General features: G+C 43.7%; 1 protein-coding gene across 4 annotated transcripts in view; it reads right to left on the bottom strand.

Annotated features, from left to right (window-relative positions):
* CACNA2D3 (calcium voltage-gated channel auxiliary subunit alpha2delta 3) overlaps positions 1-24,207 on the bottom strand; it is a 1,053,043-nt gene that overhangs the window by 629,211 nt on the left and 399,625 nt on the right. For all 4 annotated transcript variants that reach the window (XM_049863210.1, XM_049863213.1, XM_049863211.1 and 1 more), the window contains exon 5: positions 13,115-13,277. In XM_049863210.1, the coding sequence (XP_049719167.1) occupies positions 13,115-13,277 (163 nt within the window). The remainder of the gene's footprint in view (positions 1-13,114; positions 13,278-24,207) is intronic.

Raw genomic sequence — 24,207 nt, 5'->3', positions numbered from 1 at the left:
CCTCCACCACAAACCAGAAAGAACTATCAGCTGGAAAGCCATTAAAAATTTACGTGCAGGTATATTTCCCTTTATCAGACAGATGTATACCCTGAAAATCACTTGTAGATGGGTAACTTTTGTAAATCGGGTTTTTGCGTTCTTTCGTTTTTATTAAAAAGATAACGCATGCCACGGTAAAACATTCAAAATGAACAGAGCGGTGGAAGATGGAACATTCTAGTAACAACTTTCTGTATATTCCTCCAGAAACGTCCTGCATATACAACCATGTATATCCTTCAAACACACACACATCCTCAATGGATTTTACCAGGCACTTTCTTCTACATCTTTGTCACTTATTGGTGTGCCCTGCAGACCCTTCACCTGAGCACAGTGAGCTCAGGCTCACCAGAGAACTACTGGTGCCTCCTGAAATCTTAGTGACTGTTCCACGATAAAAGAATGCCACAAGTTAGGGAAAAAATGACACATATGATGAAATGGCTTTCCTTTGGTAGAAAACTTGAATTCTTCGGATTTGCTCATTTACACAGGAGAACATCAAGAGTTGCAGATTTTGCTCAGTTTTTCCACACTTATTTCATCACAAAATATTTTTGCAAGGACTATTTACCAACACTGTGCGAGATGTGATCTGTCTTCCTATAATACTCCCACTCCTTGCCCTGCCCCAGCCCTTGGCTAAGTTAATTCCTACCCATCTTTCAGATGTTAGCTGGGCTTGTCGTCCTCAGGGGGATGTCCTCTGACCACGGCCACCCCGCCCCTAGTTAGTTCCAGGCTCACTTGCTCTGGGACACACTCTCACTGAACCACAACTCTTTCCTTTATTACATTCCCCTCTGGTTGCATCATATACTCAGTTGTGTGGTGACTTCCCATTTCTCTCCCCATTGGCCTGTATGAGAGCATGGGCAACATCTGTCCATTCATCACCACACCTCCTAATACTAGGGCAGCATGTGGCACTAGGTACTCCATGAATATTTAGTAAATCAATATAGGACAGTGGTGTCCCATAGAACACAGCTCTGCAAGTACCACTCAAGTTGCTTAAAAATAAAAACAAAAAACCAGTTGCCTTCAGCAGATTCCATCTGAGGGCAACCCCATGCATTTCAGAGTAGAACTGTGCTCCATGGGGTTTTCAATGGCTCTGACCTTTCTGAAGAAGACTGCCAGACCTTCCCTTGAAGTGACTTGGGTTGATTCAAACCATCAACCTTTTGGTTAGTAGTTAAGCACTTAACCATTTACACTACCCAGGAACTCCCTCCAGTTGCCAGCATGTAAGAATTCACTTCTAAACACACTGACTGCAGTGAACTTTCTAGTCAGGCAATGAGATTTCTGTGTTGTGAATCATTATTTCCTCACTCACGAGTCTTGTACGTATTTTCATACGACAGGTTTGCAGGATTAAATGTGGAAGAGTCATCTCCGACAGAAATATCCCCAACATGTGAGCAGTTGGTACCCACTGGCATTCCGATGAAGAATCTGCTTTACATTTTTAAAAAGACTTTCTGCTGCAGCATTATTTGAACAAGGAGAAGAGACTGGAAGTGCTTGTGTAAAATCAGACTAGCTTTCATTCATGATAGATTTTCATATATGAAAGGAGCCTGGTGGCACAGTGGCTAAAGCACTTGACCACTAATCAAAAGCTCGGTGGTTCAAACCCACGAGCCTCTCCACAGGAGAAAGATGTGGCAGTCTGCTTCCATCAAGATTTACAGCCTTGGAGACCCTCTGGGGAAATTGTACTTTGTCCTACAGGGTCACCATGAGTTGGAGTCAGCTTGACAGCAGTGGGTTTGGGGCTTTTTTTGGTTCACATGCTGAGAAGAAAACAGCACCATTTGATGAAAACAGGGCCTCTAATTTGCTGTCCATGGGAGCTACGCATTGTCAACAAGTGTGTCACACCCTGCTGAACATGGGCACGCCGCTAGGGCTGGTGGATATGCCCCATGTAAGGCACAGTAGAGTGAGGCAGGGTAGCCTGGTGGTTCTGAAGTCAAAGTGTTGGGTTCACATCCCAACTCTCTCACTTTACTATCTGAGTAGCCCTCAGTGTGTTGCTTAGCCTCTCTGAGCCTCTGTTTTTTGTTTTTTCCGTCTCTAAAAAGGGAATAATGATTGTTCCTACTTCACTGAGTCATGGCCAGGACTGTATTAGATCACACTTGTGCCTGGCACGAAATAAGCACTATGTCTGTATTAGCTAAAGAAAGAGAATATTAGTTTATCGGCAGACTGGTAATGCACAAATGAGTCCCTCCAAGAAAGATGGGTAGAGAATCTGTTCTGGACAGAATATCCCAGTAGCTTGGAGGTGAGAAAGGGGATAAAGAATGTGAGAGGTGAACAGTAAGATGATGTCCTTCATGCCCTTATCAAGGCTAGTACCACCCCCTAGACCCTACTGGGAGGTCTGAGTCCTAGGCCAAAGGAAAGAGAAGGGCATTATTTGACGGCCTATACCATTTAACTAACAGTGATACCAAGGTTCTCGGCAGCCGCGTGGCCCGAGCAGCAGGATCTGAACATAAAGAGGCTCTCCCCATCTCTGAGCACGATGAGCGAGGGGAAGGGTGTTGCAAGTGTCAGGGACTGGACCCCGTGCAAAGTGCACATCTGATTCCAACCCCTACGACTCTGCTCCACACTGTTTTCTGGTCACTGAACGTCTTGATGTACAGCTCCAGTGATAAAAGGGTTTCTGCGGTCCACAGGAAATCCCAGGTATACGGCGTGCCACTGGGGGCTTTTATCTTCACCATTCTTAGGACAATAATAGCAATAGTGACTCTTAGTAAGCTTTTACCATGTATTAGTCACAATGGTAAATGTTTTACATATTTTTTTTCATTTAACCCATCCAAAACCCATAATGCCTATTTTACAGATGAGCAAGAATCATAATCTGAGACCTTTGTGGTAGCAAGGGTCAGCACTGAGGTGACACATATGTATCATTCTCATACACAGACCCCTCACACCTTATCAAGGCCCATGGCTACCCCATTATTCCTGCATAGTGTTGCTAAGGAGGCCTGGGCCCAACTTCACGACTATCTGCCATGTCTCTGTCGCTCTTCTTAAATCCTGGCGTCCCAGCCTGCATTTCCTCAAAGCGATCCCTTTTTCGTTCTTGGGGACCTATCGCATATCATGGCTGGTTGGGTCAGCTTAGCGACAGTAGTTCTTAACCTATTTTCCCCACTTGTATACACCTGACTGTCACCCAAGGCTGCAACACTCACCGCCACAGTTCCCAGAGCGCTGAATGGGCTCTACCCTTCTGCCTCCCAATCAAAAACAGGTCAGAAAGCAAGTGTCTAAGAGTGATGAAATTCTGGGCGAGAAAAGTGTTCAAAAAAAAAAAATTTTTTTTTTTTCTTTTTTTTTAATGGAAAGGCTGGAGGCTCAAACCCATCCAGAGTTGCCTCAGAAAACAGGCCTGGTGATCTGCTTCCCAAAGGTCACAGCCCTGAAATGTCTATGGAGCAGTTCTACTCTGTACACATGGGGTCTACATGAGTCAGAACTGCCTTGACAGAACCTGGGTTTTTTGTTGTTGTTTCATTTTCGTTAAGAGTGATATCATAAGAATGACCTTGAATTGGCTCTAAGTCATTAAAAAAAAAAAAAAAAGTAAATCACCCACACGTTCCGGTTCTCTATTACAATCATGTGCCACACAGCATTTTCTGGGCAACATCTGACCACATATACGTCCATGGTCCCATAAGGTTATAATAGAGTTCAGAAATCCCAATAGGAGAACGGGACACAGCAGACATAACATCTTTAACATAATAATACAGTAATAACAATAATAATGTTTGATGCACAGCACAAAGTAGTGTCCATTTGTTATTACCAACCATTGTTACCTACTTTGAATTTTTAATATAATAAGCTTTATAGGAGTTGGTTCTTAGCTATGGGTTGTACCTAACTAAGTCAGATGTCATAACTCAAAGACTGCCTGTACATAAAACGGTGTTCGCACAATGTCCACATCACATACCATCTTAGTTCACAGAAAGCACTGTGGACATTAAATGACACATGACTGTATCACTTCAACATTGCACAAATGTCAAGGCACCAAGGTGAAAAAACCTGTTAGCAATTATCCCTGCTCTTACACTGTCCTTTACTGCCCTGGGCCCTCCTTTTAGAATTTCTGTAGCCTAGATTTTTTTTTTTAGATTCATTCTCTACCCAACTGCAAGGTCCCATCTTGATTTTTGTTCTTCTGAGGGGGAAAAAAAAAAAAACAGGAGAATAAAAAATACAAACAAATTAGAAGACCCTTAAAGTACTATTACTTCATAAGCCATACACCTAAAATTGTCTTCAAAAACATAAAAAAAAAAAAAACATACAAACAAAAAACATCAGAATTCAAATGCAAGTAGAGTTGACAGAAAAAAACAAAAGCGGCAACAACAACAGCAATCCATTTCTGACAACCTGTAGTAAAAGGATTCAGTTGAATTCAACAAACATCTGGGGAGTACCTTTTCCATTCAGGTCCTCTGCTAGGTTCTCTGTTGTTGTTTTGACTCATAGTGACCCCATGTGACAGCAGAACTGCCCCATAGCGTTTTCCAGGCTATAATTTTTATTGCCAGGTCTGTCTCCCATGGAGCCCCTAGATGGGAACAAACAGTCACCCTTTCAGTTTGCAGCCAAGCACTTAACCATTGCACCACCAGGGTTCCAGGTCCAGCTCTAAGTTCACGGGGAGAGAGCCCAGTGGAAAAGAAACTGCTACACAGTATGACAAACACTTTCTCAGAGGGAGAGGCAGAGCACTACAGGCACAAAAGGAAGGGGCAAGGTACTGACTTAGAGAGGAGGGCTGCGGCCACAGGTGAGGTCAAGGCACACAGGAAAGGTCAGGCCTGGCCAGGGTGGTGGGCGAGGGAGAGCATCCTGGTGGAGATCACAGCCTAAGCAAAGGCCATAGGGAGAATCTGGTTTCCTGGGATCTAGGGTGGCTAGGAAGAGGAGGAGAGGGGTTGCTGGTTAAAAGGGGGCAGTAACTGAAATTAAGTTTGTGAGAGTCTTTGTACTGCATCCTATAAACAATGGTGCAGGGAAGGGGGAGTCTGTACATGGGGTGGGCATCCACTGCAGGTTTTTAGGCAGGACAGCTGCAGAAACACATCTAGGTTGGAGGGAGGTACAAACTGGTTTGGCATTAGAGCCAATGTGTACCAAGTGCCTCCGTGTACAGGAGCTATGCCTCTAGTTCCCTTAATGCTCAGAATAACACTTTGAGATGGGTATGCTTTCTACACTTCACAGATCAGGACACTCAGGCTCAGAGAGCAAAATGCCTTCCCCAGTCCATCAAGCTAGTACTGACAGAACAGCAATGTGAGTCCAGGCATGTGGCTCTCCAAAGACTCCCTGATGGCTCTGGGAAGAGCCCCACAAGACACTGGGATGAAAATGATGGGGACTCTACGGGGCATGGCCAGGGCAAAAGGGGGCCAGCAGGATATGAGAGGCATTTCAGAGAGCCTGTTCCCTACCTTTACACAGGGGTTATAAACTCCTTTCCCACCTGCTTTTTGGGGGAATAATCAACTAACAGAACCTATGGAAGGTTTGCCTTGGAATTCTTTCCCAGCAGGCCGTGTAAAGATGGTGGTCCCCACTGCTGCCTACAACACATGGGGTTGTTGTAAATGAGATAATGTTGCTAAAGTGCTTGCAAGAAAGCCTGGCTCTGGGTAAGTAATCAATTCACTCACTCATTCATTTATTCATTCATTCTTTCAACAAGTGCATCTTCTAGGTTAAAAATATGCTTAAGTATAGGGTTGCAGGGCCCCATGATATTCTCCTTCCATTAATACCACTTCCTAGAAGGAAGCAAAACACACACCTGAGCCTATGCACACAGACTACGTAGACCTATGTTTGCATGCATATACACACAGTCAGAAGCATGACAGAATTGCAAAAAGAACAGGAATTCAGACACTCAAGCTGTGAATTACAAGTCAGAGAGAGTTATTCTCTTGCTTAAAAATAAAATTTCCAAGCTAGAACAGAAAAAGTTTGAGTACTTTGGGGTGGCAGCTGTGGAATCCCTTCAGCAGCACTTCAGCGGCAGCCATGTGTCCTGCCAAACATATCAGTCCTACAGGGCCCACGGTGATAGAGGTTTCCTAAAAAACCACACTATAGCTTCAGAACGTTCACTAGGCCTTGGTAAGAACTGTGGGCACCAACGGACCATTGGTGGGGAGCTTCTTGAGGGTCTTTCTCTAGGACCAAAGCAGTGTATTCAGGCCTACTATCTCTGATCTTGACCCCAATGCCAATTTGCAGCCTTATCACCATCACATTCAGTGAGAGTCGGGCAACAGACAGGAAAGCAAGATTCCAGCCTTTTCCAAATGCTTCACTTCAGAACTGTGAGAAGAAAACAAACCATTTAGAGTTTGACTTTGTTTATGATACCCTGGGGTCTGTCGGTCTCTCTCTCTCCCTCCCTCACCCCCCCCCCCCCCACACAGGGACACTCTCTCTCACTCTCTTTCTCCCTCTCACACACATGCATGCAGAGGGAAAAAAAAAAAATAAAAAACAGGAAAATTTAAGCAGCTTTTTAAAAGGTTCACGAGTCTTCTCGCACATCAAATGGCTCTTAGAAAACAGCATTTTAATGATTTCCATGTAAACGGATACGAAACATGTGGATTAAATTTCCCTTAAAATATACACATGTAATCAAGGGGAAAAGTACTTGGCAAAATGCATTTTGTGTTTTATCAAACTCAACATTTGAAAAATACGTTGAAGCACCTGACAAATCCAAGCCCAGGGGTCCTGCCTGTCCCACAGCAGCACACAGGCTCTGAACTGTCTGCTTCTGAGCCGGGGACCCAGTTTCACCTCATCAGACTGTTCCCCTTTCCCTGGGCTTTTGAGAGAAACCTGTTGGATTATAACAGGCAGATCCATTTCTCAGGTTCTGCAACTGTGAGTATGGGTCTCCTCTTCCCCATACTGTCTGAATTTTCAAGGGCTGAGCCCCTCAAGCACTAGACAGCCTGGTCTGGCATGACTGGGTACCCCACTGAGGAGGTCTAGAAGATGAAGGAGTGGTCTGGGCTCGGTGGTGTGCTGTAAGCCACCTCCTGCAGCCCACCTCTCCACCAGAGCCCTCATTACCCAGGAAAGAAGAGGAAGGGGAAATCAGAGTTATTTCTTGTGTCTTTTCTTCGTCTTCATCTGTGAGAGAACCATGTGGAAAGCTTTCTCTTTTTTACGGCGTATTCATTTACTCATCTCCCAACAAGCATGTATTAAGCCCCTAATATGTGCTAGAGGGAGCCCTGATGGCACAGTGGTTAAAAACTTGGCTGCTAACCAAAAGGTCAGCAGTTTGAATCCACCGGTCGCTCCTTGGAAACCCTATGGGGGCAGTGCTACTCTGTCCCATAGTGTCGCTATGAGTCAGAATTGTCAACGCCAGTGGGTTTGGTTTGGTTTTATGTGCTTGAGTGTGTGCTAGGAAATCATCAGAAAGCAAACAGACAAGAGTTCCTGTCCTCACAGAACTGGTGTTCTCATGGGAGCTTGCTCTTTGGCACCCCAGGCCCAAGGGCTCTCCCCTTAGCCATCCAAGCATGAGCCATGCCCCATTCCTCTCCCCTCAGTTTTCTCCAAAATAGACTCTAGGCTCCTTCTTTTCCCTTTTCTCCAGTATAGGTGGGTCCTAGTATTCTACCACAGGTCTTTTCTGGGCAAAGCTGTCAACTTTGATCATATCCCCATACTTTGCTGATCTGATAGCTTGAGCATCTTCCGTCCATATGGCCAGCCCTCCCAGGCTCCATAGCTCCCTTCTGCCTTTCTTTAGAGGAGCAGCTACTCCTGATGCTGCTGCTGATGTCCCACCCACCCTGCCCCACTCCACAGCACCCTAGGACCACATGCTCCCTCTCTCCCTCTTCAAGCCCCAGCAACATGGGCTCTCCCATCTCAAAACCTACTCATAGTTTGGTCCTTCCAGACCCACTTCCCCACCCTGCCTGCCTAACTCCTACTGATCCTTTTGCTCTCAGGGAGGCCATTCTCAAAGCCTCGGGACCAGGCCAGGCCCCTGTGTCTTGACCCCATGGTGCCTGTACTCTGCCATTTGTAATTCTTATCATCCTGATCAATGTCTGTGTTCCCCCACTACTTAAGGAGATCCAAGGGGGCAGGACCCATGTCTCTTAGTCACAGACATATCTCCAGAGCTCAGCACAGTCAACATTTGATGAATGCATGAAAGAATAAATGCGTGGCCGATCAATTTGTTTTGAGAGGGTATTTTATGTTTGTGCCCCCTGCCATTTCTCCTTTTCTGTGCCAGGCAGAGAGTCAGATCCTTTGTATTTATTTCTTGCCTTGAGGATTTTTGGAGGGTTGACTACAGAAGCTACTTAAGTCAACAGCTCTCCCTAGGTCTTGTGGGACCCTCAACTCACTCAAGTCTTTGGGCTGGTTGTCATAAAGGGGAGAAAAGAAAGGGCCATGGAGGGCAGTGAGCAAAGACTCTGGAAATAGTTTTGAGCCTGGGAGTGTGCTGGGAAAATTAGGGTTTTAGAAGGGACTCCTGGACCTAGTGTGGCAGACTCCCAGGCCTGGGGTCTCAGCCTGGGCAAACATTCCCATACTCCAGAGTAGCCCAGGAACAACTGAGTCCCAGGCACCAGAGGATCCTGAGAGACCAGGTAGGTCCCTGTTCTGTCCTAGCTCACACCTAGCGAGGCAGCAGAGGATGCTGTACTCATCATCAGAAAATCAGCGTCCACCTTGGGGTGGGCCACCTACTTGTACCACCTGGAATAAGTCATGTGGCCTCCCTAAATTTTAATTTCTTTGTCTAATATGGAGAGGAAAACACTTGTCTGACCTTTCTCATGGGGCTGCAGAAGGAATATAATGAACCCAAAGTTGTAAAATTCCACAAAAGTTTAAACCAGTTAACATTTAAACTGCATTTCCCTTTGTCCCACCTGAAAGAGCTGAAAAGGAAGCTGATGTCTTTGCCTCTTATTATGCATTGACTTGTCTCCCCCAAGAAAATATGCTGAAGTCCTAACCCCAGGTACCTGTGAAGCTGAACTTGTTTGGAAATAGGGTCTTTGAAGATATTATCAAGTAAGTCAACATGCGGTTATACTGGAGTACGGTATACCCTCATCCCGTCTGGTCTGCTAGCCAAGTAGGCTCAGGAATCTACTTTTTTGCTCATCCCCCAATACCCAGAACCCCACGTGCTGCCTGGAATATGGCAGGTGTTCAATAAACGCGTGCTGAATGGAACCAATCTGAAATTGAATCCAAAGAATTGCTCAGAGTACTCAGTTTGTGGACTGGCTTGAATATCTATGATTCCTAATGTCATGGTGCTATTTTACATATGCACTCACACATACGTGCAGGCACACACATATATAAAATATGTGAATACATGTGTGTAAGTATATACATGTATACATATATATGTGTATATATTTCACAGCACCTCAGCATAGAAAGTACTTAGAAAGGAGTTCAGCTTTGTCTGAACCCTCTGTCAGCTCAACAACAGCTCTCACAAAAGCGTCCTGTCCCATATTTTACTCATAGAGGAAATAGGGCCGCTCTCAGCTCCAGGGGTATCAGCAGCTAGTCTTCAAAGAAGTCTCTGAGAGAGTAAGACTTGGGCTGGGGATGCCAGAATCAGCCACTCAGTGAGCATCTGTTGAAGAGGTTTCATGGAGAAGATTGGCGCCCTGAAGAACCCTAAGACACATCTCTGAAGACTCTACAAATAAGGCTCTTCGAATTCTCATGGGAAGCAGAACATCTTCCCTGCATGTTACCAACTCTGAACCCGCAGTCTCTTTACACACCTAAGAGTAAAGTACCTCAAACACAGAGGAAAGTGCTCACCTGGATGGAAAGCCCGGTGGAAGGCCCACCAAGCAGGTGGAAAGCAGACTGTGGAAATTAGGTAGACTTGACCAGCCAGTTGCGTCTAACCCAAGGGCACAGCTCACAGCAGCCCCTAAGCAGGTACCGAATCACTCTCCCACACACTCACAGGGGTGCACGCTGCCAGGACAGCAGGACCTCATATTGCTTTCCTTTGTTGGGGGCAAGATTTCCAACCCAGGAACATCACAGCCAGTGACCAAGCTCTGAGCATGTGTTTTGGGTACATGTCATCGATAACTAGATCTGAGCTGGAGGGCCTTTGAAAGATGAAATGCATTTCTGCAGCTTGAAAAGAAAACAGACTGTTTGGGGATGGTTTGAATTAGGTAGAGCGGAGACAGACATTTTTCCTGACGTCCCTGCCCCACCCTCTCAGAAAGCTACCCACTGCCAGGCAGAGGAGATACAGCATCTGCCTGACCCTGGGTCACGGCCCTGTAGCCTGTCTGGTGGACCACTGCTGGGAAGGGATAACAGTCAGATCCCACAAAAGCTGCTGAGAGTGATTTTAACTATCATTATTACCTCCTACAGCTCAAGCGATCTGACTGGCTATTAGGACTCTGCCTAGCGATCCTCCCAGCCACGATTCCGCACCCTGGGTGATCAATGGCAGTATGGGTCCTTTAATCGCTGCTGCCACGGGAAGGTACAATTATGCCCCAGGTGCAATGAAATCTCTACAATGGCGCTAATGGCTTGAGCAACCTTGAAGCAGCTACCAGGTTTTAAGAGATCATTCTGCATTGTTTTATGTTTGAAATTGCTCTGTAAAATCTTGTTAATTTTTCATCTTCGGTTAAGGTTGCATTTAATTCTGAGAAGACAGCTTTCTCTGGCCATATCACACAAAAGGGGGTTTCCTTCATCAGCTGGCAAGATTGTCCCAGAAAGTTAAACTCCCCCAAACAAAGCCGAAGCCCTGTAAGGCTTGTGTTCCATCTACTCACGTAAAGAACAGTTCCAGCTAAAGACTACCAAAACCCGTTGCCATCGAGTCACTTTTGACTCACAGGGACCCTGCAGGACAGAGTAGAGCTCCCCCATAGGGTTGCCAAGGAGTGGCTGATGGATTCAAACTACCAACCTTTTGGTTAGCAACCCAGCTCTTAACCACTGTGCCATCAGGGTGCCAGGTAGAGATTAGGTTACAGGCTATGGCTCCAGGCCAGTGCCCCCTGGGGTGGTTTAGACTGATAAATCCTCTAAGAAGGAGAAAGAAAGAAGACAAACTTGTGGCTGAGCCTAAAGGAGCAAGTAGTCAGGTGCCCTCTGTGGCATTCACACTGCCCCTTGGATTTCCACGGCTGTGGCCAGCAGCTGACACACGGCGTGCTAGTAATCTCATTACCTGTCTGTTCCCCAAATTCCTGTAAGCTCCTGGAGGGAAGGGCTGAATCTAGTTCACCTCGGGATCCCCAATAACCCTATGAATGATGAATGAATGAATGAATCTTAAAGGACAGTAACACGTAAACCTACAGAAGAAGACTCTAGGCATCCAAAAAACAGGCATGAGAAAAATGTTCCTGAGACAATGAATTTGAAGCTCTTTAATCATTGGCCAGGTTCTTTGAACACTGACCAAGACAATTCCAAGGTACAATTTATGCACCTGTCAGTTCCCAATAATAACAACTGCAGCTAAAACGTGCTGAGCACTTTCCCTAGCTACTGCTGCGCAAACCACTGCACATATTTCATTTCCTTACAACAGCTTTCTGAGGGAGGTGGTACTCTTATCCCCTTTACAAAGGGAGAAACGGACACTCAGTGGGGCAACATTACTTGCTTTGGGTCACACAGCTAGCCAGGGGAAGAGCAGGATTCAAATCTGGACCCCCGCTCTCACCAGCGTGCTCTCGTAGATGATACTAACACTGCCCTCTGCAATGGAAGCTTGCCCTCATGCTTTTGAAACCTTGATGGCAGACACTGGGGTGAACTTACTTTGAAGAGGCCATAGATTTCTGATCTGCTTTTCAGGGAGGAAGGGTCTTTGTTTAGGCACCTTTCACGTATGACAAAGTCGAGCAAAATCCTACTTAGTAACAATGAGGGTGATGATGTTAGCGACAACTTAAATGCTTTGTAAACATCACCTCGTTTAGCCCATGAGGTGGACACTATCATTACCCACATTAGAGATGGGGACACTAAGCTCTACAGAGATAAGCTGGTGCACCCAAAGCCTCACAGCAGTGAGAGGTGGAGCTCCAAGTTGAACCAAAGCCTATCTGATGCCAGAACCCAGTCCTTGCCCACTATGATCCCAACTCGAATGGGCAGATGGAACGTTAGGGAAGAGAACTTTAGGGTCTATATGAAGAACAGATTCAAGGGACACAAACCTGGCAACAGAAAGCTCCACTAAGATACTATGCAGATGTCTCTGTTGCTTTGCACTCAAAGAAGAGCCTGCCACTGACTCCATCACAACTCCCAGGCTCCGCAGCCCTTAAATACCATCACAGGGAGTGGAAGCAGCAGCAAGAGCGACTATATCAGGGGTCAGTAAGCCACAGCCTGCAGGTCAAATCCACCCATCTGCCTTTGCAGATAGAGTTTACTCGTTCCAGCCACAATCACTTGTCTGTGTGTTGTCTGCGTCTGCTTTCACACTATGGCACAGAGCTAAGCAGTTGCAACAGAGACTTAGGGCCCTTAAAATAGTTACCATCTGGCCCTTTACAGGAAATGTTTGCTGACCCCTGGTCGACATGTGAGGGAGCTTGATGCAAACACAAACTGGGGAGACAGCAAGCTCAGGATCTCCAGGCAGAGTGGGCACACACTTCACCTATCCATCTGATGTTTGAAACACCCAGCTTGTAACTGCTGTTTCTTTTAAACCAAAAAAAGAAAACCCAAGTCCATTGCCATCAAGTTGATTCCAACTCACAGCTACCCTATTGGACAGAGGAGAACTGCCCCACAGGGTTTCCAAAGAGCAACTGGTGGATTCAAACTGCTGACCTTTTGGTTAATGGCTGAGCTCTTAACCACTGTGCCACCAGAACATCCAAAACCAGCCAAGATCTGCAGGCAGCAGGCCCTATTCCCCACCCTCTAAAAGGAGCAGCAGATGAAGCCTTACCTTTGTTGTACATGTTCGTTGGCACTTGGACATCACTCAGACTGATGTTCACAGGCAAATTATTAAAATGGTCATTAGGAGCTAAGATGAATTCCTTCCCCAGCTCCAAAAAGTTCCCGTCTTTGTCCCTCTCGTTGATCAGCACAGCATTGAAGTATTCATACTGAAAGAGAAAGTCAAAAAACATTACACACGACTTTAAAAAAAAAAAAAACAGTTGCTGTCAATTCAACTCATCTCACAGCTAAACTGCTCCACAGGGTTTTCAATAGGCTGTGATCTTTTGGAAGTAAACCACCAGGCCTTTCTTCCAAGGCACGTCTGGGTACATTCAAACTGCCAACCTTTCACTTAGTAGCCATGCCCTTAATTGTGTGCACCCCCCCAGGGCTCCATACACAGCTTAAAAAAAACAAAAAACCAAACCCATTGCTGTCGAGTCCATTTTGACTCATAGTGACCCTTCAGGACAGAGTAGAACTACCCCATAGGGTTTCCAAGGAGCAGCTGGTAGATTCAAACTGCCAACATTTTGGTTAGCAGCCAAGCTCTTAACCACTGCGCCACATACAGCTTAGGGGCCATGAACCCAGACAAACCTGGGTAGGTGCCATGGGCCACCCCTATGCTTGTGACCCTCAATCTGGTCACATATTCTCTTTAAGTCTTATATATCGTCTATGGTTGCCTTTGTGCATGTGTGGTAACACTAAATAAATGTTTCCCATTATCATCAAATATTCTTTGAGAACATGAATTTAACTGACTGTATAGTACCTCCTTGTATAAATATAGAGAAACCACCCTAAAAAAACAATTTAATTATTTAAATTTTGAAGACAGGCACTGCCTTAACACAGCATACATATAAGTTGAGGGAGACAAAAAAATCAACAAAAAGTAGCAAGTAAATACATCATCTGTCAGATTGTTGTACTTGCTGTGGAAAAATAATACAGCAGGGTAAAATGGCAGCAGCTGCAGGGTGCTCAGGAAAGGTCTCACTGCTGTGTAGACACTCACACAGAGATGGAATGAAGGAAGCAAGCTGTGTGCCAGTCTGGGGCAGCATCCCACGCAGAGGGACAGCAAGAGCAGAGGTCCTCAGATGGAGTGTGCTGGCAGGGTTTATAAATGGCTATATTACCAACAACGACATCATCACCATCATCACCACCACTACCACCACCACCATCACCACCACCACCATAACCATCACCATCACCACCACTACCACCACCACCGCTACCGCCACCATCACCACCACCATCACCACCATAACCATCACCATCACCACCACTACCACCACCACTGCTACCGCCACCATCACCACCACCATCACCACCATAACCATCACCATCACCACCACTACCACCACCACCGCTACCGCCACCATCACCACCACCACCACCACCACCATCACCATCACCACCATAACCATCACCATCACCACCACTACCACCACCACTGCTACCGCCACCATCACCACCATCACCACCACCACCACCACCACCATCACCACCAGCATAACCACCATCATCATAACCACCACCATTATCACCACTCCCACCACCAGCACCACCACCGCCACCGTCACCACCACCACATATATGAAGCTACCAGTTACCATCAAGTCGATTTTGACCATGGTGACCCCATGTGTCAGAGTAGAACTGTGCTCCATAGGGTTTTCAGTGGCTGATTTTTCAGAAGTAGATCACTAGGCCTTTCTTCTGAGGTGTCTCTGGGTGAAGCGGAACCTTCAACCTTTTGATTAGCAGCCGAGAGTGTTAACCATTTGCACCACCCAGAGACGCCATCTAACATAAATAGAACGTTTTCTTTGTGACAGAAACGATGCTAAGTGCTTTCACATGCTAACTCACTTGATTCTCCTAACAACTCTATGAAGTAGGTTTTACAATTATTCTCATCTCACAACTGAGGAAACAGGGTCAGAGAAGTTAGGTACCCTGTGAAAGGTAGTATGGCTGATGCGCAGAGCTGGAATTCAAACACAGGTGATTGACCTCCAAAACCTGTGTTCTTCTCCGCTCTACTGTATTGCAAGAAAGTGGGTGTGATCAGAAGTATTATGACAGCTATTTCACAGAATTGAAAGGATTAAATGAAATAAAATCAATTCATCAATAAACTGTATGTTAATGAGATCTCAAAAAGATATTACTTCTTCCCAGTTCATTTTAGGACCCATCCCATCCAGCGTGGCTTGATGGTTAGAACCGCAAGTGAGCTAAAAATGAAATGGGTTTATATATCCCATGATCTGCTCTTCAAGTCTACACGAACTTCTGATATCTCAAATCCAATGTGGCCAAAACAGAGCTCATAATTTCTCCCTTCCCTTGCTTTCCCTATTTTTCTAAATGGCATCACTCTCTACTCAATGGCTGAAACAGTGTAGGCATCTTCCTCAATTTCTTTCTTTCCTTTATTCCTCATAGCAAATTTTTCACCACGTCTTGAGGACATTACCTCCAAAGAGATCTCACATCTCTCCTCCACTCTCACCTGCCTGGACCGAGCTACCGGCATCTCTCACCTAGACTACTGCAGTAACAACTCATTCTTGCTCTCCCACAATGCATTTTCCATGTTGCCATCGGAGTAATCACTCACATTTCCAACATTCACTTACTTAAAATCTTGCAGAGGTTTCCCGTTACATGTAGAGAAATATCCAATACAGGTTACAAAGTGCAAAGATGTGACACTCTGGTGACTTGCCCACTTCACCTCTCAATGCCCCTACCTTGTCTAGTACACTCCAGCAAAGCTGGTCTTTCCATTCTTCACATACCAAGTTCATTCCAGCCTTAGGACTTCTGTGGTTCACTCACCCCTGAGTGTCTTTCATGCTTGGCCCTCACATGCCTGGCTCCTTTTGTAACATCAAATCACACAATTTAATTGTCAGCGTTGCACTTACAATGAGATGATATTTTAATGGTAATTTGTCTAGTATACCATGTCTATTTACTGCCTATTTCCCGACAGAGTCCCTGGGTGGTATAAACAATTAATGAGCTCTGCTGCTAACTGAGCAGGTTGGTGGTTTGAGTCTACCCAAAGGTGCCTCAAAAAAAAGACCTAGTGATCTATTTCCATAAAATCAGCCGTTGAAAACCCTAAGGAGCACAGCTCTACTCTGACACATATGGGGTTGCCATAATTCAGCCTTGACTCAGGGCAGCTGGTTTTATCTCCTTTTGCTTGAATACAAATCCCAAGAGAGGGAACACTGTTTTGTTCAGTGTTCTAGCATATAAGAGTACAGGACACATAAAAGGTCCTCAGTACCTATTCATTGAATGCATGCATGAATGAATAAATACAACTGATGCAAACACAGTGGCACACGTAACTTGTTGATACCATACTTAGAAAAATATTTCTAACATCTTTTTTTTTTTAATCTCTCACCTTTTCCCTTTTTCTCTCCTAAAGTAAGTGGATATACTTAGTCCATACACTCCTTATAACAAAACTCATATAAGTTCTCTGAAAAAGATAAAGGACTTCTGTTCCCGCCTGTGATGAGGAAATACATATTAGACTATCTTTCACTCTATATACAACTATAAAAATGGACAAAATAATAATCCAACTATTTTTAGTCATTGGACAACAGAAAGTGCAGGGCTCTAATCTCAGAAAGATGGGAAACATATTAAGAGAGCTCCACATTCACCCTGGCTTTCTGCCTGGACACGCTTCCCAAATCACAGCACAGGGAATAAAGACCAAGCTCTTTCTCCACTAGCTAGAAGAAACAAAGATCAAACTTCATTGCCGATGAGAAGGCTTGGATTTATGGGGCAAGATGCTGAACTAAAGGAACTCCATCGAAAGGAAACCCAGAAATCTGCATAGAGGTCCCTTGGGTCTTTGGCCTACCGCCAAGCAGGAAATGCACAGGGTGAGGCTCCATGAGAACTGGCAGAGTAGAGGTACCGGGGCTGTGAGATAATGGAAATTCCACAGGTCACACAATACTGGGGACAGTGGAGATCCAAACAGCCAGTGCAGAAATTTCATCATACAGCCTGACATTCAATGGAGAGACCCTGGAAAGGTCGGGCCTTAGGAACAGAACCCCTCTAGCCCTAGGATGAGGACTACTCTAGATTCACTTTAATAACACTAAAACCAAGCCATGGCAGGCTCAAGCCAATTCCCAGTAAATGAACTCCATGCCAGAATAAAACTCAACACTGTTTAAAGGAAAAAAAAAAGGAAAGGAAGGCAACATTATTTAGACTCTCAGTGGTTGATGAGGAATGTTTAAAGGCAATTGGCAATCTTTCATATTTATTATTTAGGCATACACAGTAAACTACAACAGCAGCCCTAGTACGTAAGCCCAGAACTTCAGATCTAAGTCAGTCTAACAGCCAAATTATCTAAAGTTTTAATGCTAGGCACTTCCGTGATATGTTAAATTTTAGTCCAAGCAATTAGGGAACATTTCAGAAACCTCAAACTTGTATTTATGTCACTAAAACTCTAATTTTAAATCCTAAATGCTAAAAAAAAAGACTCAAATATATGTTTTGTTAGACTTTATGATACATTTCTAAATTTGTGTACGATTTAAACATATTAAAGAATATATTAAAAAAAAAAACCTGCTGCCGTTGAGTTGATTCCGACTCATAGCAACCATACAAGAGTGTTATTTTAAATTATTTCAAATTTTAATGTATATAATTTGCACTTATAAAAAGGGCCAGCACACAATCAAAAATTACTGTACATATAAAGAAAAAGGAGGCCATACTTATAACCAGGAGAAAACAGTCAACTGAAAGAGCAATAGCAGGTATAAATACATTCAAGGATGCAAAGAAAAAAATGGACATAATTAATGGATAGATGAGTAATCTCAAAAGAGAACTGGGAACTATGAAAAGAACTAAAGGGAATCCCACAACTAAAAATAAAATACAAAAAATGAAAATTTCACAAGCTGAACTTAACAGATCAGACAAAAGAGAAGAAATGTATCAATGAAAACAATCCAAAGTAAAGCACAGAGAGAAAAAATGAAAAAGAAGAGAGACTTTGTGACATGCAAGACAAAGTCAAATGTCTAGCATACTTGTGATCGGGGTCTCAGAGGAGAAGAGAAAGACCAGGGCGAAAAATGTCTGAAGAAATATTTTCCAAATATGATAAAATTTTCCCAAATATGATAAAAGATACCAAGCCACATATCCAATTAGTTCAACAAATCCCCAGCAAGTTTAAAACAAAGAAAACCTTCAGAGACACATCACAATCAAATTGCTTGAGAGAAAAAGAGAATATTTAAAAGAAGTCAAAGGGAGAAAAAAGATGCATTAACTACAGGTAAACAATTATAAGAATTACAGGTAAACAATTATAAGAATAATCGCTGAAACAAAATAAGCCAGAAGATGATAAAATGACATGCTTAAAATACTGGAAGAAAAACAGTCAGCTTAAAATTCTATATGCAGCAAAAAATATCTTATGAAGGCAAAATATAGACATTTTCAGCTACACAACAGCTGAGAGAATTTGCCACCAGCAGACCTGCACTCCAAGGAGTATTCAAGAAAGTTATCCAGGCTAAAAGGAGTTGGCACCATGTTGTGTCTGAGTTCCCCAAGACCACCCCAGGCTCAATGACTCCCTAGGAGAGGTCGAAGGATGCAGCAGATAGCCTTGTTCATGGCTGGCATTTACTTATTAGAGTTAAAAGATACAAAGTAAAATCAGCTAAAGGGAAAGGCACGTGTGGTGAAGTCTGGAGGAAACAAGGTTCCAGCTTCCAAGAGTCCTCTCCCAGTGAAATCACACAGGATGAACTTAATCCTTCCAGCAATAAATGATGACAACATGTGTGAAATGCTATCTACCAGGGAAGCTAATGAAGATTCAGTGCCCAGGATTGGTGGTGCAAACAGCTAAGCCCACTGCTACTAACTGAAATGGTATCAGTTCCAACCCATCCAGAGGCACCCAGAAGAAAGGCCTGGCAACCTGCTTCCAAAAGGTCACAGTCACGAAAACCCTATGGAGTACAGTTTTACTCACCATTACATGGAGTTGCCATGATTCAAAACGGACTTGATGGCAACTGTTTTTTTTTTTTTTTGTGACCATGTAGGTGCCCTCTTCCTAGCATGTACTAAAAATCAAGACTCTCACAAGGAAAGCAGATGCTCAGCATAAGCCATACTGTTTGCAAAAACAGTTTAGGCACAGCGAGCCACTCTTGAAGTCCTACTGGCACAGCGGGTAGAGCACTTGGCTGCTAACAAAGGTCGGTAGTTCAAACCCACCAGCCGCTTCTTGGGAGAAAGATGTGGCAGTCTGCTTCCATAAAGATTTATAGCCTTGGAAAACCTAAGGGCAGTTCTACTCTGTCCTATAGGGTCGCTATGAGTCAGACCTGACTCAACAACAGTGGGTTTTTTTTTTTTTTTGAGCCACTCTTATCAGTTAGGGTGTCTGAAACACTCCCAAAATCCAAGCTCCTAGATGCCAATCAAAGGCCAACCTTGCAAGCAGACCTTTCTAAAGACAGTAGTCTCAGTCCAGCTGTGTTAGCTCTTTTCTGCACGCATGTGGAAACTCAGCTTTACATGAAGAAATGAAGAGGGCAAACTGATTTAAATGTTGGTAAATACAAAAGAATGCTCTTCCTCAACTCTTAATATCTTTAAAAGATAATTGACTTTTAGAATAAAGCCCATAAATAATATTTAAAATGCTGTAGGTTCATAACATATACAAAAGATAAATTAATGATAAAAGCAGCAAAAAAACATGGATATAAATAGGAGTATACTGTAAGGTTCTTGTAGTAAACGCGAAATGGCATAATATTAATTCTTCTTTCTGGTATTCTCTGCTTTCAGTCAGGAAAACAAAAATGGATGTCAGAAGAGACTCTGAAACTTGCTCTTTAACATCAGATAACTAAAGTGAAAGGAAGAAATGATGAAGTAAAAGAGTTAAACAGATTTCCAAGGGCGGCTCGAGAAGACAAAGTATTATAATGACAGGTACAAAGACCTGGAGATGGAAACCAAAAGGGAAGAACACTCTCTGTATTTCTCAAGCTGAAAGAACTGAAGAAAAAATTTAAGCCTCGAGTTGCCATACTGAAGGATTCTATGGGGAAAATATTAAATGACTCAGGAAGCATCAAAAGAAGATGGAAAGAATACACAGAGTCACTATACCAAAAACAATTGGTCAACGTACAGCCATTTCAGGAGGTACAACAGGAGCAGGAACCGATGGTACTGAACAAAGAAGTCCAAGATGCGCTGAATGCACTGGCAAAAAACAAGGCTTCAGGAAGTGACAGAATACCAACTGAGATGTTTCAACAAACAGATACAGCACTGGAAGTACTCGCTCATCTATGCCAAGAAATTTGGAAGACGGCTACCTGGGCAAACAATTAGAAGAGATCTATATTTATGCCCATTTCCAAGGAAGGTGATCCCACCAAATGTGGAAATTATCAAACAATATCATTAATATCATAAGCAAGTAAAATTTTGCTGAAGATCACTCAAAAGCAGTTGCAGCTGTATATTGACAGGGAACTGCCAGAAATTCAAGCCATATTCAGAAGAGGATGCAGAACCAGGGATATCATTGCTGATATCAGATGGATCCTGGCTGAATGCAGAGAATACCAGAAAGACGTTTACCTGTGTTTCATTGACTATGCAAAGGCAACCGACTGTGTAGATCATAATAAATAATGGACTAAATTGTGAAGAATGGGAATTCCAGAACACTTAATTGTGCTCATGCAGAACCTGTACATAGATCAAGAGGCAGTTGTTCAAACAGACAAGGGGATACTGTATGGCTTAAAGCCAAGAAAGGTGTGCATCAGGGTTTTATCCTTTCACCATACTTATTCAGTCTGTATGCTGAGCAAATCATGTGAGAAGCTGGACTGTATGAAGATGAATGGGTCATCAGGATTAGAGGAAGACTCATTAACAATTTTGTCATATGCAGATGACACAACCTTCCTTGCTGAAAGTGAAGAGGACTTGAAGCACTTACTGATGAAGATCAAAGACCACAGCCTTCAGTATGGATTACACCTCAACATAAAGAAAACAAAAATCCTCACTACTGGATCAATAAGCAGCATCATGATAAACAGGGAAATAACTGAAGTTGTCAAGGATTTCATTGTACTTGGATCCACAATCAACGCCCATGGAAGCAGCAGTCAAGAAATCAAAAGATGCATTGCTTTGGGCAAATCTGCTGCAAAAGACATCTTTAAAGGGTTGAAAAGCAAAGATGTCACCTTGAAGACTAAGGTCGTCTGTATCAAACCATGGTGTTTTCAATCATCTCCTCTGCATGTGAAAGGTGGACGGTGAATAAAGAAGACGAAAGAAGAACTGACGGCTTTGAATTGTGGTGTTGGGAAGAATACTGAAGATACCATGGACTGCCAAAAGAATGAACAAATCTGTCTTGGAAGAAGTATGACCAGAACGCTCCTTAAAAGCAAGGATGGCAAGACTACGTCTCACATGCTAAGGACATGTTGTCAGGAAGGATCAGTTCCTGGAGAAGGACATCATACTTGGTAAAGTCACAGGTCAGCGAAAAAGAGGAAGACCCTGAAGGAGACGTATTAACACAATGGCTGCAACAAAGGGCTTAAGCATAACAATGATTGCGAGGATGGCGCAGGACCAAGCAGTGTTTCATTCTGTTGTACATAGGGTTGCTATCAGTTGGAACCAACTCAATGGCACCTAACAACAATGACGACACCCAGAAGCAAAAGAAATCATCCATGTCTGCGGAGACACCAACCAAAGGAGCACCTGAGTGGGCAGAAAAAATTGACCAGCTCACGAATGCCAAGGAAGGGCCAAAGAGGAACTGGGTCTTCCCTCCTCTTCTAAAAGGACCTGCCTTCTAGGAAACATGACATCAGGCTTCCTGCCACCACAGCATGTTAAATGAAGTCTTACTCTTCCACAGACCCAAGTGCTTCACAGAATATTATCAACACTTAAAAACTCAAGGCTTCAACTCCATTGTTTCATATAACTCAATGTTAAATTAACAAAACAAAGGCTTGGCCTGCTCCGGAAAGGACAACACAATACTGGTGAAACCATAGGTTCTCAGGAGGCAGCTTCAAAACTGCCGTTTAATTGACTTACCTGCACAGCCCAGAATGCGAACAAAGTCAGGATGAAAACATAAGCAGGATTTTGCTCAATGGTTGCATGTTTACAGCAGATGACTGTGTGTTCTGCTTCTCTTCCCCAAATCTAATCTGTATTGATTTTGAAAAGGCTGACTGAGTACAAACAAGAAGAATCATTTCTCTCTCCTTGGTATTCACTGTTATGAAACTCAGTGGTTTTGTCCATATGATGGAGGAAAAGATATGTTTAATCCAATTCACCTCAGTATTTATGACTCACTGTTCCTATGGGATCAGAGTAAATGAGTACTTTTGTGGGAATATATGGTGACCTCTTCAGTGTAATGGGGGTTCCAATTGCCATCGGGTCAGTCTCGACTCATGGCAACATCATATGTGTCCGAGTAGAACCATGCTCTGTAGGGTTATCAATGGCTGTGATCTTTCAGAAGTAGATAGCCAGGTCTTTCTTACAAGGTGCCTCAAGATGAACTTGAACCTCCAATCTTCCTGTTAGCAGTCAAGCACATTAACTGTTTGCACTACCATGGGACTCCATGATGAAAGGGGGGGAGCACAAAGCAAACTAATGCAGGGGACAAAATGTGGCGAACAAAATACCAGGGGCAAAGCAGTGGATATGCTGTTTACTAGAACCTGACACAGTCACTGGCTGAATGTGGGGCTCAAGGAGCAAATGTCTGAAGGCGACTCAATAGGGCTTCCTGTAAAAAGTCAAAGGGTAAATATCTTAGGCTGTGCAGGCCATACAGTCTTTGTTTTAACTACTCAACTCTGCTACTATAGCATGAAAGCAGCCACAGAGACTATGTAAACAAACTGATGTGGCTGTGTTCCAATAAAACTTTATCTACAAAAACAGGCAGCAGGCCAGATTTGGTCCACATGACATAGTTTGCCAACCCCTGCAATAGAGTGTTATAGGAGTTTAGAGAGACTAGAAGGGATCCAAACAAGGCTTCGGCAAAGTTGTAATAGGGCTGAGCCTTGAGAATTGGTAGAACAGTGTATGTTGAGATGTGGAAGGCAAACAGCAAAAGCAAAGGCATGGAAGTAGGGAAATTAAGAGAAAGGATCTCCGACAGGCTTCACTGGAGGGCGGTACTGAAGGAAGAAGTCTAAGCTGCACTGAAGGCACTGGCGAAAAACAAGTCTCCAGGAATCGACTTAGGATACCAACCCAGATGTTTCAACAAACAGATGCAACATTGGAAGTGCTCACTCAACATCTATGTCAAGAAACTTGGAAGACAGCTACCTGGCCAACCAACTGGAAAAGATCCAAATCTGTTCCCATTCCAAAGAAAGATGATCCAACCAAATGCAAAAATTATTGAATAATATCATTAATATCACATCCAAGTAAAATCTTGGTGAAAATAACTGAAAAAGGGTTGCAGCAGTATATGAACAGAAATTCAAGCTGGATTCATAAGAGGACATGGAACCAGAGGTATCACTGTTGATGTCAGATGGATCCTGGCTGAAAGCAGAGAATACCAGAAAGAAGTTTACCTATGTTTCATTGACTATGTAAAGGCATTCGACTGTGTGGATCGTGAGAAATTATGGATAACGTTGCGAAGAATGAGAATTCTAGAACACTTAACTGTGCTTGTGTGGAACCTGTACATAGGCCAAGAGGCAGCTGTTCAAACAAACCAAGAGGATACTGCATAGTTTAAAATAAAGAGACGTACGTGTCAGGGTTATACCCTTTCACCATACTTATTCAATCTGTATGATGAACAAATAATCTGAGAAGGTGGACTATATGAAGGAGAACACAACATCAGGATAGGAGGAAGGCTCATAATGACACAACCTTGCTTGTTAAAAGTGAAGAGGACTTGAAGTACTTACTAATGAA

Source organism: Elephas maximus, chromosome 20 (assembly GCF_024166365.1).
Source record: "Elephas maximus indicus isolate mEleMax1 chromosome 20, mEleMax1 primary haplotype, whole genome shotgun sequence".
Taxonomy (NCBI): domain Eukaryota; kingdom Metazoa; phylum Chordata; class Mammalia; order Proboscidea; family Elephantidae; genus Elephas; species Elephas maximus.
The sequence above is the reverse complement of the archived record's forward strand: the minus strand, read 5'-3'. Positions and strand labels throughout refer to the sequence as shown.